The sequence below is a fragment of the Octopus bimaculoides genome, chromosome 7 (assembly GCF_001194135.2).
Source record: "Octopus bimaculoides isolate UCB-OBI-ISO-001 chromosome 7, ASM119413v2, whole genome shotgun sequence".
NCBI classification, from domain to species: Eukaryota; Metazoa; Mollusca; class Cephalopoda; order Octopoda; family Octopodidae; genus Octopus; species Octopus bimaculoides.
This window is the reverse complement of record NC_068987.1, coordinates 57,299,029-57,317,093: the sequence shown is the minus strand read 5'-3', so window position 1 is coordinate 57,317,093 and position 18,065 is coordinate 57,299,029. Positions and strand designations below refer to the sequence as shown.

Here is an 18,065-nt window from a genome sequence, read left to right as displayed (position 1 = left end):
ATATATATATATATATATATATATATATATATGTGCGTGTGTGTGTGTATGTATATATATATATATATATATATATATATATATATGTATGTATGTATATATATCTATAGTCGAGGCGATACAACCGTATCTGATTCTTCAAGTGCATCAATTCTGTGTATATTCATATACTTACTACATTACTGACATTTATCAATGGTTTCTCCATTGTGTGTGCTGATGCGCCATTTTGTATCATTAATAAAATTGGCGGCATTTTTTACGACACGGGTATGCTAGTATCAAATAAATTACCTATACATAATACATTGCAACTAAGTGTTAGCAAAAAATCTTTATGTAGTTCCGGAAATTAATATTTTAAAGATACGCTGATATCATTAGATGATTACTGTTATAATTGTTTGTTTGCTGTACGGTGATTTATTGTCATCATGTGAAGCAAAATATACAGCCAGCAGTCAAATTTGAAATTTTTCAATCATTTCGGTGAAACTAAAGTTAATTATGAAATTAATAATATGAGAATGTGTGACAGAAATGTCCCAGTATTGATTGCCAACGTTGAGTGACAGTGTTGAGAGACAGAAATGAGTTTATAAAAGGCCCCTTAACTATCTAATTAAACCCTTCAGAAAGCATCGCAGAATCGACCTCATAAATATGATGAAAAGACAATTGAAATCGCCGTTCACACTGTCAAATTTAAAAAAGATTATTTTAAAAGGATAAATATCCTGGGCAGAAGAGAAAAATTTAAAGAAAAAGAGAAATTATAGAGGAATAATTCACGTTAAAGTACAATTAAAAGCAAAGGCCACGACAGAACAGAACATAACATCTATTCCATCCATACTAAATCTCAGCAGAACATAAATCTTTCTTGTTCATTCTTCGTTTTGGAATGTGACCGCTATATACATTCACAACACTTCTTAAAGAGTATGAAGAGCAAAAGAAGCAACTGCGTAAGCGATCAGAGTTTCATGGCTGCTTCCACCTATATTAAATCTTTTATTCTATCAAACTACAAAAGTACTCGGTATCTCATTATTACAATCTGTCAGATTTTTTAAAAGAAGTTCGATTCCTGACATGCGCTGAACTTCGAAGAGGGCAAGGCTAGACGACTAGCCTCACTCTTCCGTCCCTGACTTCCTGGGTCACTAGCAACTCACGCCGAAACATCTAGAGCTATGACACAGTGACACGGATATAGGAGAATGTCTATGCTCTGAGTTAAGTGTCCCACAGATCAGGTGCTGGATATCGTCTTTCTGCTGATTGAAAATTAACCACTGATGGTTGGCTTCCACCCAAACAATTCCAGCCTCCACATGCACACGGTACAAAAACCTTTGAAGGATTTCACCATGAATTTAAAACTTATCAGTCACCGTTAGCCAGCTAACTAGGTGATGCCTTGACGTATGTTCGAAGAGCCACCGGTGAGAATTTGGTGCCAGATTGATATGAGTGGTAGAGAAATTGTCTTGAAAACGATTTGGCAGGAAGACATGATAGTACCCACATGTTAACCCACACAAACAACGCCAGACTTAGCACAACCAAATCAGAATTATATTAAACCTCTAGTGCCAACATGAACATCATAAAACTATGATGGTGAAAATTAATCAAAACTTTGCACGATAAAATTCATGTTATTAGAAGACCGACCACAAACTACCAGAATATCTTATTACATAAAACATATCCTTTATCAGGCAAACAATTTGCCGTTTAGACACAGCAAATAAATGATTTAAATATAAAGTAAAAAGATCGATTAATGTACACCACAACATATATTAACTGAAGCAGCTGTGTAAAAATCTTTGAGAAAACAAGAAAACATACAACAGAACCAGACTGAAAGCAAACATTTCAACAGGATATAAATTGAAGACTATAAAATAAGAAAGTCAGAACATGTGAGAGCGTATATGAAAATAAATAAATGTCAACCAACAGAAAAAGCAGACTTGAAGACTTGAAATTAAGAATGAACGGGAATTCAAAGAAAGAAGCGACAGATTAATAAAAGATTTAACGAATAAATTTTAGCGAATGCGTAAGTTTTGACAAAATAATCAAATAATTCAAACAAAATAAAATGTTTCAAGAAGGCAAACCAAAATATTTACAAAGAATCAAAGATCAAACTATAAAAATAAAGAATAGTCGGACAAAAAAAGGTAAATATTTTGAAGAAAATATGACAAGTAGAAAAAAAACATAAAACAAATGAAATAATTTATAAAACAAAAGAAAAAATTGAAACATGTAAAGACAACATGAATATACAAATATTATGGCAGCAGATACAAAACAGAAGTGGAGAAAAACTGAAAGTTGCCTGGAATAGATTGAAAGCAAAACTTCCTGAATAAAACACCTAAATGCTTGTTCATGATATTTTAATGAAGTAACTGTCGAGCTCAAATACTAGCATGACACACAACAGAAAAAATAATGGTACTATCAAAATTTAGGCCAGTCACAATATCTACTTTATACAAGAGCCTGATATTATTACTAAGTGGAGTCGCAATCGCCCAGTGGTTAGGGCAGCGGGCTCGCGGTCGTAGGATTGAGGTTTCGATTCCCAGACTGGGCGTTGTGAGTGTTTATTGAGCGAAAGCACCTAAAGCTCCATGAGGCTCCGGCAGGGGTGGGCGAACTTTGCGTGAATTATTCCTCTATAATTTCTCTTTCACCACAACTTTCACTCTTTCTTCCTGTTTCTGTTGTACCTATGCTTCGAAGGGCCAACCTTGTTACACTTGTGTCACACTGAATCTCCCCGAGAACTACGTTAAGGGTACACGTGTCTGTGGAGTACTCAGCCACTTGCATGTTAATTTCCCGAGCAGGCTGTTTGGTTGATCGGAACCGACGGAGTGCCACGATTATTACTAAGCAAAAATATATACAGCTGTGATTCATAAGCCTTAATTAGCTGAAGGAGAAGCATGTACATATCGACTGGTCAACTATTAATGCAACTAACAAGATAAGAGGCAGAATAAAAGAATTACGTATCGCCTAATACGAAACAGCCCTTGGCAGAGTACCGCATTCATAGATTTTAGGAATACTATTCTTAATGTTTCTTGTTATTTATTATTCTACTGTCGTCGCTGTTTATGTCGTAGTTGGTGATGATAAAAGTGAAAAGCACTCAAGTAATTTTCTCAGACAGCTACGCTACAGTTTCAATTTGATAAACTGAAGATTGTAAGAGATCCCAAAAGCTAATCATAAAAACATGAAAATTACTAACAAAACTCAGATTGGACCGCACAAATTTGACACCCATCTCGTTTATATTTTCATTGACAATAGAAGCTTTATACGATTAGAAATTCTGTCTTAGACATTTATACCAAAGCTGAACACTCACTCTTTTACAAGGAGTTACAAATACAATAAGCTGTACTCAATAATTGTACACAATGAAACAGACAAATATTGGAAAGGAACAGCTGCCCCTTTAACAATGCGTTCTTAAAAAATTTCAAACACATTTAGCATTACACACAATACTGATATAAACACCTGAAAAGTAAAATAATTATCAAAATAGACAAAACGTGGAGCAATCAAGAAAACAAATACAACATAAGATTTAGCACTTGTACCAGGACAATTACAAAAACAAATGAATATACTTGATTACGATAAATGAAAAGGTTGTGTGTGGTCTCATCACTCAACTGAAGCCTTGACAAAAGAGAGAAGTTTCTAAGTTGCCGCTCGACATGCAAAACTTGCAGCCAAATTTCCCTCAAATTACATAACATGTTGATTAACATGGTCATAGATACACTGCTGATAAAAAAAAATGGAATGACCACGGTTACAATGTCTTGTATCTTAGACTTGCTCTTACAGAGCTTACCTGAGACTAAAACAGAGACAACTGAAAGCTTTATAATTGACGCTGTTCACTAAAAACTAACAAGTGTACGTAACTGACAACATTGGAAACCTGAATATCAAAATGCAAGTCGGTTTGAGAAATTCATCAAACATATCTACAATAGATACCGCAAACTAGCCGCTTCGGATGACATTAAGAGCCTAAACAAGATGGTAGCATCCATCTATGGAGAATGTGTAAGGAAATAAAGTTCCCAATTATTCTACAAAGATACAAACATTCTATATACAGTTGTGAACAATGAAGATAGTGTGATCATCTGTGATATATAAACAAATATTACCTAAAGGTGATAGGAGTCAGCTTCCCCCGATATCATTATAAAAAGTAAGATATCAAAAACATGGAATACGAGGGTGTGCTGAAAAGTTCCTGGCTTTGGGTAAAAGAAAATATGGGAGGATCAGTTAATTATGACTTTATTTAACATATTCCACTTTCAAATTCACGCACTTATTGCAGCGGTCTTACAGCTTTTCTAAGCTCTGTAAAAGAACTCGGAAGGTTGGACCTCCAACCAAACCTTTCGCGATACCCTTAAAGCCAGGAACTTATCAGCACTCCCCCATATTGGAAACAAAGTTGGAAATCGAAACGGTAAACCAATGTGAAATCCAAAAGATAGCTCTTCCTGGAAGATCGATTAATATAATTAAAGTAAGTTAATAGAATTAAAATAAGTGCAAAGGTTCATAGTCACATTTACTCTACCTTGCAGAATAATTTCTCTAGAGTTATCTAAACAAAGCAAATTAGATAATAGCAATAGCAACATTGATTTCTAACGAAGCCATACAATTTCATAAAAGATTACGGTCGATTTAATCGATCCTATTACCTGATTGAATTTTATTTTATCGAATTCGGAAGGTTGAAAGGCAACGTCAACTCCGACAGGATTTCATCGTAGAACATGAAAGGACATCACTAAATATTATATTTTCGTCCGTCACTTTATCTATTCAATTAACCTGTCTCCTCTTTTTCAATGCTTTCTGATGTATGCAAAATTCATCACAAATGAAGGTGGTTTAGTGGTTTGGGTACGTGGCTCACAATCGTACGAATTGCGAGTTCAATATACGGCAGTGCTGTGAATTCAGCAAGACACTTTATTTCACATTGCTCCAGTCCATTCAGCTCACTCAAAAATGAGTTGTATATGTAAATCAAGGGGCCAGCCTTGTCACATTTTCTGTCACGTTGAATCCTCTTAAGAACTACGATAAGGGCACACGTGTCTGTGGAGTGCTCAGCCACTTGCATGTTAATTTCACGAGCAGGCTGTTCCGTTGATCAGATGAACTGGAACCCTCGTCATTGTAACCGACAGAATGCCAGCTGGGGCGGCGAGCAGTTGATTAAATCAACAGTTTCTACTAAACCGTGTTTTTAATTATTATTATTAATTATTATTATTATTATCATCATCATCATCATCATCATCATCATCATCATCATCATCATCATCATCATCATCATCATTAAGGCGGCAATTTAGCAGAATCGTTAGCATGCTGGGCGAAGTGCTTAGCGGCGTTTCGTCTACCCCTACGTTCTGAGTTCAAATTCCACCGCGGTCGACTTTACCTTTCATTCTTTCGAGGTTGATGAAATAAGTACCAGAGCCCTGCCCCCAAATTACAGGCCTTGTACCTATAGTAGAAAGGATTGTTATTATTTTAATGGTTTCTTGTTTAGACTCAAGGCAAGTAATTTTGAGGGAAGGGCTTTGATCGGTTACATCACTTTATCGACCCCAAAGAGCTAAAAAGCAAAACTGTCATTGACAGGAACTGAATCCGGAAGAAGAAGAAGAAGAAGAAAGAATCGGCGGTGGTGGCGGTTTTCTTATAGTGTGATACAATTTTCCACTTGATCATATTGTTTTAGAATAAGTTTTAGAGACCATACATAAAAGTGTATTCAGGTTCCAGATTTCTTTGTATTGTGACTTTGGAATTAATGGATTTGTTGATCGAATTTTGTGGGAGGAGATAACGGTTAACTTAATAAGAAATACCATGGAGCAGATTGTAGACCAGTACATTTCCAATTATGAAATATTATGGTGGTTTTGTTCAATTTTTGTTTTTCCTCTACTCGATACAGCGATGCTTTAAACAACATTGTGATAGAATAGGAAATTTTGATATTATTTTGTTTAGAATGTCTGTAATATTGAAGATTAGAAGGTCTTTATGTGAAGGTTTGAAAGAAAATTTTTGTTTTCTATAGGAACTTATATAAAACTTGTAGATTAAAGAGCGAATCATACCAAAGGAAAAGCCTCTTCTTTTGCTTAGCGGAAGACGCTGTTCACTCGTTTTACTTCCAAGCGCGTCGTTATATTTTGATGCCTAGTTAAATATGCATTAATTAGAAGATACTTACAGTTTTAAGGTGGTTCGAAGATTTATAAATGTATTTCACATTTACATTGAGTTTTGTTTTATTTTTATAGAGACGCCGTATTTTGATTTATGCAAATGTAAAAAGACTTCAGATAAACTGACTGCTTTAAATGGCTTTCCACAGTTATAGAAAAGTCAAAGTTTTTAAAGGCTTTATGAAATTTTTACTGAACTAATAATCAATTATTAATGGGTTAAAATTTAAACTTTTACTAAAAGTAAAGATAATTTTTGTTTATTTGAAGAGTTTAAGATATGTTAAAAGTCTTTCAGACGCTTTAGATAAGAAAGTCTCTGCTGTTTCTAGCGTATATCTGTAGATATATGCATTTTTTTTTTTTGCATTTCTTCTTCCTAACCTAGTATTTTTCTGTATTTTCCTATATTCCTTAACACGAGTTTTATATATTGTTAGTAATAGACCCCCCTGTCACTTAAATACTTTCTTTTTAAACCTGTTTTCGTGGGCCTCTTCGTTTAACAGGATTTTGTATTATCCCTCAATATTCTCATCAAAAACAGTATTTCTGTAGCTATATTTAAAGAAGACATTTATTTATAAAGTTCCAATACATTACATTTTCATCAATATGATCTTTAATTTTCAGATACATAATTTTGCCGTTTTCCTTTCGTCGAGGGTCAGTACGCTGTCCAGTTCATCTATCTGTACGATCCCTGCCTCTTCCATTTTTCAGTTTTTTTGCATAACATAAGAATACAGAAAATACACAAAGCTCATATCGTAATCGTTTGTGTCCTATTTTAATATTACTTTTTGGTTTAATATACTTTTATACTATATTACTATATTTATGAAACTCATATTACCGTCTATGGTTATACTGTTTTCAACCGGCTAGAACCTTTAATGTGAGAAATTATATTTCATACATGCGTGCATCTTTTAATAAATTGCAGCATTATCAATATCGACGCATATCTGTCTAACCGTAACTTCCCAGCCATGAAAAGACTTTTTACTAATACATTTAAGGACATTACAGTCAGAATATATAATAAATATCTCTCCACGATCTATCAGTCTCTATAATTTTAAGTTAAGTCATTAATGTTAATACAAAAGAGTATTCTTTTAAGCTAACCGCTACGTTAGCTTAATCCCATTTTAAATTAAATTAATATTTCACAATACACCAAACACAGTAATCGTAAAGATCGGATTAAGATAACATAGCTTTATAACTTACTATTACCAATCAAAATTCTTTAAATATTGTTAGAGTAATCTATTCTACAGGTGTTCGTGCTAAATAAGAAAAAAATTTGCCTCCTTTTTTCGGGAACATCTTGATGTATTGGTAAATCGTCGACAGTTGTAGGTGAAAAAAAGTTAACTAACATGGAGGACTGGAAGCAATCTGAATACTGGAGAAGAGCTACCTGTATCAAAATGATTCGCATAAATTACCTGTATCAAGATGATTCGTATCAAGATGAAGGCGGCGAGCTGGCAGAAACGTTAGGATGCCGGGCGAAATGCTTAGCCGTTACGTTCTGAGTTCAAATTCCACCGAGGTCGACTTTGCCTTTCATCCTTTCGGGGTCGATAAATTAAGTACCAGTTACTCACTGGGGTCGATGTAATCGACTTAATCCTTGTTTGTCCCCTCTATGTTTAGCCTCTAGTGGGCAATAAAGAAATAAGATGATTCGCACCTGGTATCAAAATGCTGTCATTATAACTGCTGCCCTATGCTCTGTGAGCACCATAAAGGCCCTAAGGTGTGAAATGGACAGCTGCAACGGAGACTACGGAGCTGTGACGGAGCTGTGACTAGTAAAAAGAGACACGGCAAACAATTGATTAACATGGCCTGAGGCTCAATTCAGATGGCTATGTGAAGCTGCTGGAGACTGGTCAAATTCTGTTTGGAGAGGGTTGCTGCTGGAAGACTACATATGTAATAGCAGGGTTCGGCTCCTTGCCATACCTCCGAAAAGAGTCGGAAGTGGTTTTCGGACAATTTCTAGGACTTCAGCAGACCCAGTTTATGGTCGTCCAATTCCTCCAATTGCCAAAGAGTTGTCGGAAAATCTTCCCATGAACGCAATGAGGAACACATGCACCAGATTCCAGAACCATCTTGAGGCTGTAGTGGAAGCTAAAGTTGGTTACTTTGAGTAAAGTTTTATCTTCTAATTGATTTTTCTTTTTTTGATTTTCTAAGATAGTTTATTTTTGTGTTTTCTTTGCTTTTATGAACTGTTAAATTTAGCCCGAGTATCCTATATTTGTTACACAAGTTGAAACTCTCCATTTTTAATCATGAAAAAAACATTATAACCTTTGTTTAAGCTCGTTCTTTGTTATCTCTCTTCCAAACTTCATGTAATTTTAATTATAACCGTTACCACATCAATCGCTTCATTTAAAATTTCAGATCTTAGGTGTTTTGTTTTAAATTACAATGGCCCTTTTACCAGAGAAACACATATTACCTGATACAATTTAAATATCTTTAATTCTCCCACGCCGGCATACACACTGTTTATCACTTAAACGAGAAATATGATTAAAATCAACTCGGGGAAAATTCTCCAACGATATTAGTTCTATAAAAGTGAGTCCGGGGCTAAATAAACATGTGAGAGAGAGAGAGAGAGAGAGAGAGAGAGAGAGAGAGAGAGAGAGAGAGATGGAGACAGACAGACAGACAGACAGAGAAAATGCATGTGTCGGTATGTATGTATGTATTATGTATGTATAAGTGCAGTATGGTTGAGTTCGCTTTGTAACCACGAGTCTCTGAGTTCGATCTCACTGTTCGGCAGCTTGTGCAAACGCCATTTCCTATGACCTCGGATAAATTTGAAGACCGTGAGTTAAATTAGGTAAACAGAAACTGTGAAGAAGTCAGTCGGCGGGCCTATATTTTTAATTCATTGATTCAAACTTGTACCCTGGATGCGAATATACGTGTTTTGTCTGTGAAAAAGTCAGTCACTTTCACAATAATTCAATGAGACACGTAGTTAAGTAAAACAAGTAAAATTCGTTGTCGGAAATTCTGATCGAGTTCCTTATAGGATTCGCACGCGCGCGCGTGTGTGCGTGCGCAAAGAGAATAAGAAGCTAGTCTTATATTTACTCAAGTTAAAAACCGTTCTTGGTGAATCTTCGACATAAACCTGATCACCATGGGTGTGAATGTGTGCGTGCTTATTTCTGTGTGCGTTGTGTGTGTGTTTGTGTATGCATGCATTTTACATATGTGTGTGTATGCATATATATACATATCTATACTTTTCTGCCTCTGTGTGTGTGTGTGTGTGTGTGTGTGTGTGTGTGTGTGTGTGTGTGTGTGTGTGTGTGTGTGTGTGTGTGTGTGTGTGTGTGTGTGTGTGTGTGTGTGCGTGAGTGAGTTATCGTTTGATAGTTGCATTTGTGTTAATGCACATAAAATATAATTTTCTTCAATGGGATTTTGAACAAGTTTAAATTGTAAATGAAGATTTATTTTTGGATTCAGAAAAGCTCGGCATTCTTTCTATATTTATTTTGAAATTACATTCTCTGGTATGAAAATTTTCTATAATTTTTTTTTCAGTTTGCATGCAATGGCTAAATATTTTGTTGTTTTCCGTAGTTACTTCATCCATATGTTACTCCAATAAATACATTTGAGATGTTTATTAAATAAATAAATAAGTAGATAAATAAAAACAACCTCAAAGTATTGATTTCTTTCGAGAAAATAAAAACTGATTTTTATTATCGTAGAGAAATTGAGATTGCCTAAGAGCATATCAATGTACAAAAACAAAATAGTTGTTTGCGAATATGGAAACAAGAACACCAGATTCTCCTTGCCAGGAGCTTACAGAATGTTTTCTGTTTGAATTAATGGCTTATATGGTATATGGAAATAACATATATAAGTCTCACTGATCAAATGGCCATTGGTTGCAATATCTAAGTATACTAAATACAATGTTGACATATAAATATGTTCGTTCCATTTTTCATTTCATTTATTTTAGTCTACTCCAATGTTATTGGATTTAACACGAAAAATATTTTATCGTAGTATTTTATGATGATTTTTGTAGCTCTTTTCTTTCCCTATAACCATTGTTTATCGTTTTTGATATCTGAATAAATATTCCCTCTTTTCAAATATACGATGATAGAGTTCCAAGTAGAAAAAAAATTTATCTGACAGCCCGATATTCTATTTAGTTTATTTACTTTAAAAAATTACTTAAATATTAAAGGTAATAAAATTTAATGAACGTGAAATGATATCTCGGAGAGTGCTCACTGTTGTTAGGCTACCTCCAAAAATCAACTGAAAGATTGGCGTTTTGAACACTGTTACAGACACTACGTTGTATCTGTAGCCATGATATTTAATTCTTGAATTGACCAGTTCTAGTGGTGAGTCAAAATCATCCATCTTACCAAAAGGAAGAAAAGAATAGCAAAATCAAAGAAACACCTGATTACTCCGTAGATAAATCATTTACTGGAACTTTCCGGCAGTGCAGCAGTGAAGTGAATCGATACATGAAGATTTAAGTGTCCTCCTTCAGAAGCATAACGAACAATACGCATCAAATTTAAACAAGCTGGTTGATAGATTAATACTTTGGTAGTTCATCTGTTTCACTTCTCACAAAGTTGCAAACGCTGTAATTAATTTCAGCAAAGAAGGCTGGGGGAGTTTTATTCAAGAGCTCAAGGCAGTGAGTGTGATAGGATAGAAACTAGCATAATGCATGAATGGTTAAAAGATTAAATGTTGACAGTCATTAATTGCTCTTGTCAATACCTTTGTCAAACTTGACTACTGGATAAGTAGTTTTAGTTTTTTTTTTAAATCCTTAATGTACTAAGTAGCTCTTCATTTTGCTATTTTTAATTTTCATTATGTATTTATTTTTAAGCAATATCAATTCTTGCCCTTGCACAAGATAAAAATTAATTCAGAAAACTGAAGTTAAGCTGGTTGATGTTTAAATTAAAGAAAACTGTGTCAATATAAACGATGATGTTGTTACTGTGAAACTTGATTAGAAATCCAACCAGAAATAATCAGTAATGAGCTAAAACCAACGCCACTGATTATAAATTGATAATTATCGCATCAACGAGAGGGCATCTCATGTAATTGGTCAACATGTTAGAAATAGTAGGTAAATTTCCTTCAAATTAATCTCAATTCAAATAAAATTATAAACCATCTCAGTTACGGTAGTTATTTTCTTTTGGTGACAGACTATGGTCAACTCAGCTTATATATTGCAGGTAAAAGGGGCAAAAATTAATTACTTCAAATACCAAATCATGGATTGAGTATATGATTTTTCATTTCAGGATCCAATGGAAAATATATTTGTGTGCGTGTGTGTGTGTGTGTGTGTGTGTGTGTGTGTGTGTGTGTGTGTGTGTGTGTGTGTGTGTGTGTGTGTGTGTGTGTGTGTGTGTGTGATAGATATACATATGTATGTATATGTATACACCTAAGTATATGTGTCTTCATGTTAACGTTTATAAGCCATAACAGCCTGACAGTAAGATTTGTCTGTCCCCATAACTTAGCGGCTCGGGGGTGGAGAGACAGAATAAGTGTCAGATTTCAGAAAAAATAAAGTATCAACTTGTTCGACTAAATCGTTTAAGATGGTGTCCCAGCATGGGCGCAGTCAAATGACTGAAAAAAGTAAAAGATAAAAAATTGGCTTGTATAATAACAATGCGCTTATATAATGAGGATGTGACTTTTATAAATTCGAGGTGCGAATGTTATCATATAAAACAAAATGGCCGACATAGCTGACACTAAGGACATGAATAAAATAAGGTTGCCTCAAGTAAACCTCGGAATATAAACTTAGATGCGAAATATTGCAATGTCTGTAGTCTTGTATACAGAAAAATAATGAACATCTTCACTTCTTTTTCTACTCAAAAATCTTGGTGATAAATTAAGATAACATTGCAGCATGTGAGGTTAGATGAATATTGTTTTCCTTTTATTAGTATAATAGGAATATACCGGCAAGTTAAATATTTAAAATTTAAATGACTATTGCAATAAATTATGCTCTAGGCATAGTTATATCCATTGTTAGATGTGATGAGCGAATTAATATGAAATGGCATTCAATGTCATTAGTTGAAATATATTCATTGTATCAAATAATTTTTGAAAAATGTTGATAATGCATTTTCGCAAATGTTAATAAGATTTCTATTCATAGAAAGTCGATTTAAAATCCCATCTGAAATTTTCCATATCCAAAGGCGCCAATGAGGAATAAAAATTAAATAAATTCTCGCTTCTATTCAAATCTTTGAAATTGCACAATATTTAAATTTAATCATATGACAAAAAAAAATAATTGATTTTTATATATTATATGGTAATATAATTATTATTAATGTAATATTGTATAGAGATATCGTAAGTGGTTTCAGCAGTTTCTTTTGATTGGAAACATTCTAGTTTAAAACTAAGACGAAAATGTGGAATTATGTTCATGTTGAATTTACTTAGCTCCACGTTAGCTCTCAAGGAGTAGACGGACCTATGATCTAAAGCATTCTAACCAAAAATCATCCAGTCTTCTTACACACAGAACACCCATGATCGAATTACTCAGTTTGCCATCCATAAAATAATAGTGCGTGATTTAAGAGAAATTAGCTGCCATTTCTTGAAGGTCAAAGAAACACATAAAGGACACCTCACCGATGATTTTTTTACGATGATATTAACAGTATAATTGTAGTAATCTTGTATCAAGATAGGAGCCTTGTTTTATGAAACTTGTATGAACAAATGAGAAGGGAACCCGAGTGGCAAGTTTCCACAGTAAATGACAGATAAAACATATCAATTACTTACGTAGGCACCAAGCAATACATTTGTTGATCTGCTTGAATCAACTATCAGTATTTTACGGTTAATTACTTTATCAGTCCTAGATTTATTTGAAATGTAGGGACATGTAGGGACATAGCTAAATATTGCAAAGCATTTGATGTTATTCTACCGTTTAGAACACTATTTTTTTCGGCAAATTAAAAGATTAACACGTAAGGCAAGATATGCACATATATTCACCTACACATACATCCACACACATGCACGTATGTCACATTCAATCATATAAGTATATATTTGTGTCTCAGTATGTTCCTAAACACTAAAACTTAGAACATCTGAGATATGATAACATGACACCGTTGGTCTCAAAATTCACCCAAATACAGCTCACAAAAATATAAATCTTTTGTATTATAAATCATACGTGACGGACTCATTTTATATATACAGCTACGGATGCATGCATGGCTATGTGGTAAAAAGAAATTCGCTTAGCAGCCACGAGGTACCGAAATGGACTAATTTGAGCAGTACTTTTGGCAAGTATCTTCTGTCAGTCTCGAACAGACCAACACCTTGTAAGAGCACTTCAGGAGACGGAGCGTGGAAGGCTGTACATACAGGGAATGGTAGAAAAAGACTCAGACTCACCATTATTGACAAACGTTTCGACAACAAACGTATTGTGTACTTCAGATCAAACCATGATGGTAACTGAAAAAACGATGAAACGTTAGCTACATGAAGACATTATCATTTGCCTAACTTCACTAGCACTACACTAATAGCCTTGTAAAATATGAAAGGTTTATCTATCACACCCTAAACATATACACAAACACACAAAAAGACACACAAACACAAATACAAGGGTGGGTTGACAGTGCCAACTCAACCCCTCTCCACAAATAACTGACGTTGTGCCTTTATTATTAGACTGACCTTGTGCCTCAATTAGAAACTAGTTTCATTCGTTGAGCTGCGGTCACACAAGAAAACTACCTCGAAATGTTTGATCAATCACATCACCTCAGTATACATGTCATCTGATATTTCTTTTCTTCAACCACATGATTTCTGATTCTGTCCCATTGTGTAGCACCTTAGACAAGCTTCTTTTACTATAGCCCCGGATCGACCAATGCATTCTAAGTGAATTTGGTCGACAGAAACTATGTGGCAAAAACCTTCATATGTGTGTGAGTGTGCGTATATATGTGTGTATGTGCGTATTTTGTGTTATACTCACACTGATTAACAGCCAGTGTTGATTTGTTTAGGTCCTCATAAATTATCGGTAGAATAAGTGTCAGATTTAAAAAGAATAAGTACTGGGGTCGATTTGTTAGATGAAAGCCGTCAAAGGCGTGCCCCAACATGGCCGTAGTTTAATAACTGAAACATATAAAATAATTTTTTTTTTAATTAAAGCTCTTACACTTTACCTACTCAATCATAAAGTTTCAGCACTTCACAATATATGGGATACGGTTAAACTAATTTTTTTTTAAATTTAACATATTAGGCAAAAAGCTCTATAAATTAAACACGAGTATGTTTCCTTCTCATCCATATTTTTTTCTTTATTGCGAATTGATTTATCTTTGACTGGAAACTAACAAAGTTATGTTATAATTTTATTTTTATTTATGCAGTAAATGGTTCAATTCTTCACTACGGCGTGGCTGTTGACATCCTGGAAGGTAAATTCAGACCAGAAATGGACTATAATATGACGGAACTTCCACCTGCCACTATAGAACATCTTGAGGACTATGTCCAGCCAGACAACAGAGATATTATGGCTTCCAGGCCACCAATTATGTGTCAGCCTATGCCAGGTAATGATGTTTATGTTTATGCCCGCAGCTCTTTTCTTTCTCTTTATGTGAGTGTAATTTATGAATGCGAATCTTTGTCCCCAACGTTCTATCTCTCTCTCCTTCTCTCTCTCTCTCCTTCTCTCTCTCTTCTCTCTCTCCACTCACCTCTCTCTCTCCACTCACCTCTCTCTCTCCACTCACCTCTCTCTCTCTCCACTCACCTCTCTCTCTCTCCACTCACCTCTCTCTCTCCACTCACCTCTCTCTCTCTGTCTTTCTCCCACATGCTCGCGCACGCGATAATTTCCGTTGTGCTGTTAATTGACACCGTGTATTTGACAGCGTTCATGTTTTTCATTTCAACAGAATAAAACTGGCAAATACAAAAATATTTGCACTTATAGTCAGAACAATCACACAATACCACTAACAATGATAGAATACTGTCTGTTACTGTGTACTGGATAATGCTTTATTTAATGATTTTATTTTTACTGCGGATATTGTTGCTTGGTGCAGGTATTGCTGCTATATTTATCGGTGGTGTAATAGCTGCGGTTGCTGCTACTGCTGCCACTGCTGCTGTAGCTATATTTCCGGCGGGTGCAAGTGTTTTAATACTTTATACTGATGTTATTAAATTCTTTTTACACTATGCTCAATGCCAATATTGTATGACAGACAATGGATGCGGTTGGTCGATTGAACCGGTTTCCTTCTAATGCAGGTACTCATTTTATCGATCCCGGAGAAATGAGTAGCAAACTTAGATCGAATTAGTTACTGTATGTAATTCACTACCTTCGCATCCTAAGATCAGATTACTCCGAGGATGGCTTCAGATTTTATTTTTTACACGCCACATCTGCATTTCCAATGAGATCTAACGACCTAAAGGCTACATTCTAGCAACAAAATCGGTATGAGTATAAGCATAAGCACTTCCACCTTATCATTAAAATGACAGCACTAAAGCCAAAATTACACCACGTACTGAAGATGAGGCTAAGATAGTCTGTACACGTTGGTAAGGGTCTGATGTGCAGACATGTGGAAAACATTTATAAATAATAAATTAGAACTTAGCCGTGCTTTCCATATGTGAATATCTGTGTGTGTATGTGTGAATGTGAGTGTGTGCAAGCGTATGTGTGTGTAGGTGCACGTGTGCATTATAAATGTAGATATATGATAGAGTTTCAGAATTTTTCCCCTCTATCAATTCAGAGACGAAACAACCTACAACCAAAGAATTAGTAAAGAGTCTCTCTTCGTCACAAAATACAGACCCCTTCTGAACACATCTACAACGAATGACATATCTACCACGACATTAGAATAAAACACACACGCAAATATTAAAAATGATAAACTCCAAATAGATACGCAAGGAATTATAAAAAAATATTTTAAAAAAACAACCCCAATCACTACTCGGTGGACTAGTTACTATCACACTATCCTGCATTCTATTATTACTATTTCTCTTCTTCTCCCCATCCCTCATCTTCTCTGTCATCTTCTTCTTCCATTCCACCACCTCTTCCCTTACTTTATTACTACTACTGCTTTTTAAAATAACACCTAATCAAACATTATAAACAATACAGATCACTACGACCGTCAACAGGTCAATGTCAGGACACCCAACCAATTAACACTCTGCTACTATCATAGCACTCCTTCTTCGAACCCACAAGAGTTAACAAGTGAAACAGAGACAGACAGAAACAAGAAAAATGTCCCTGTTATTTGAATACTATACAAATATGTCTTTAAAAGAACTTTTCTTTTAAATTTACCAAAATTTAATTTTTCAATAATTTTTCAAAAATGTATTATTCATATTTACTGTTGAAAAGATCTCAAGGCTCGAAACCGGTACTGTAATGTTCTTTATAAAAGTATTTTAGCATTTTCTACTTTGTCTTTTTCCATATATATACATATATATATATATATATATATATATATATATATATATATTTGGGGAATTTCAAATGCTAATTATCAAGTTCCTTGCAGGTAATGGTGATATCCTCTGACAGAAACATTACTTATTTTCCAATTATATGTTACAAACTTAGAAATCTGCTTTGACTGCAAATGAAGCAATATTTTCGCTTTAGAAACTCCTGTTGTTATGCTGAGAGAAAATTTTTAATGAGTTTCTTATTGCAAAACATATAATCTGCACATTTCTCCCTTTCGTCTTTTGTTATAAATTTCACGATAAAAGAATTATCAATAATATACATTCTAGACCAAAAGAAAAAATATTATTATATATTTTCGAAACTTAAAAATTTACTGAGCAATGATAAACATATAGAAATTTATATCGATTAATTTCCTGTTCATTCAGCGTTTATAATTAGCATATGCCCCCTGTGTAGTATAACATAATTTTGCCAGTTTTCTTAAATGCTCTTTGTTATAAAATTTTATAAAGCGCACATGACCGATAGACACAGTGTCGGATAACCAGCTGTAAGTTTAGTGGTTCGATTCCTGTCCCAAGTACTGTGTTGTGTTCATTACCAAGACAGTTAACTCTGAAACCAACCAGTATAACTAGCTGAAAATAGTTATCGTTGGATGAGGAATGGCTAGCCTGAACAATCAGCGATTACAATTTAAAATTAAAGATTATTTTCTTAGCTAAAAATCTTCGAAGCTACTAGAATTATAAATAGTAAAAGACTCATTATCAATAGGTTGCATATGCATAACAGAATACAGATCGTTATAACATCGGTAGTCTATCATATGCAAATATGCAAATATGTAGTCTAATCTTAAAATATATCGTTGTACACACATTCCCTTGGTGCAAGATTGTTCTGCACTTAGCTCTCGAAATGTCTTACAATCGGCAATCTTAATTAACTCGGTCGACACATACAATATTTCATAAACTATTGTTTCTTGAGAAGTATGCGACACATATACGCATAATTCATAAATGAATACACACACAAACACACACACACACACACACACACATATATATATATATATATAT

The 18,065-nt window shown here is 34.4% G+C and overlaps 1 protein-coding gene across 1 annotated transcript in view; it reads left to right on the top strand.

Annotated features, from left to right (window-relative positions):
• The window catches only part of LOC106873188 (follicle-stimulating hormone receptor), a 471,564-nt gene that overhangs the window by 356,120 nt on the left and 97,379 nt on the right, over positions 1 to 18,065 (top strand). Inside the window, exon 16 of the mRNA XM_052969708.1 lies at positions 14,873 to 15,058. Coding sequence (XP_052825668.1) covers positions 14,873 to 15,058 — 186 coding nt within the window. The remainder of the gene's footprint in view (positions 1 to 14,872; positions 15,059 to 18,065) is intronic.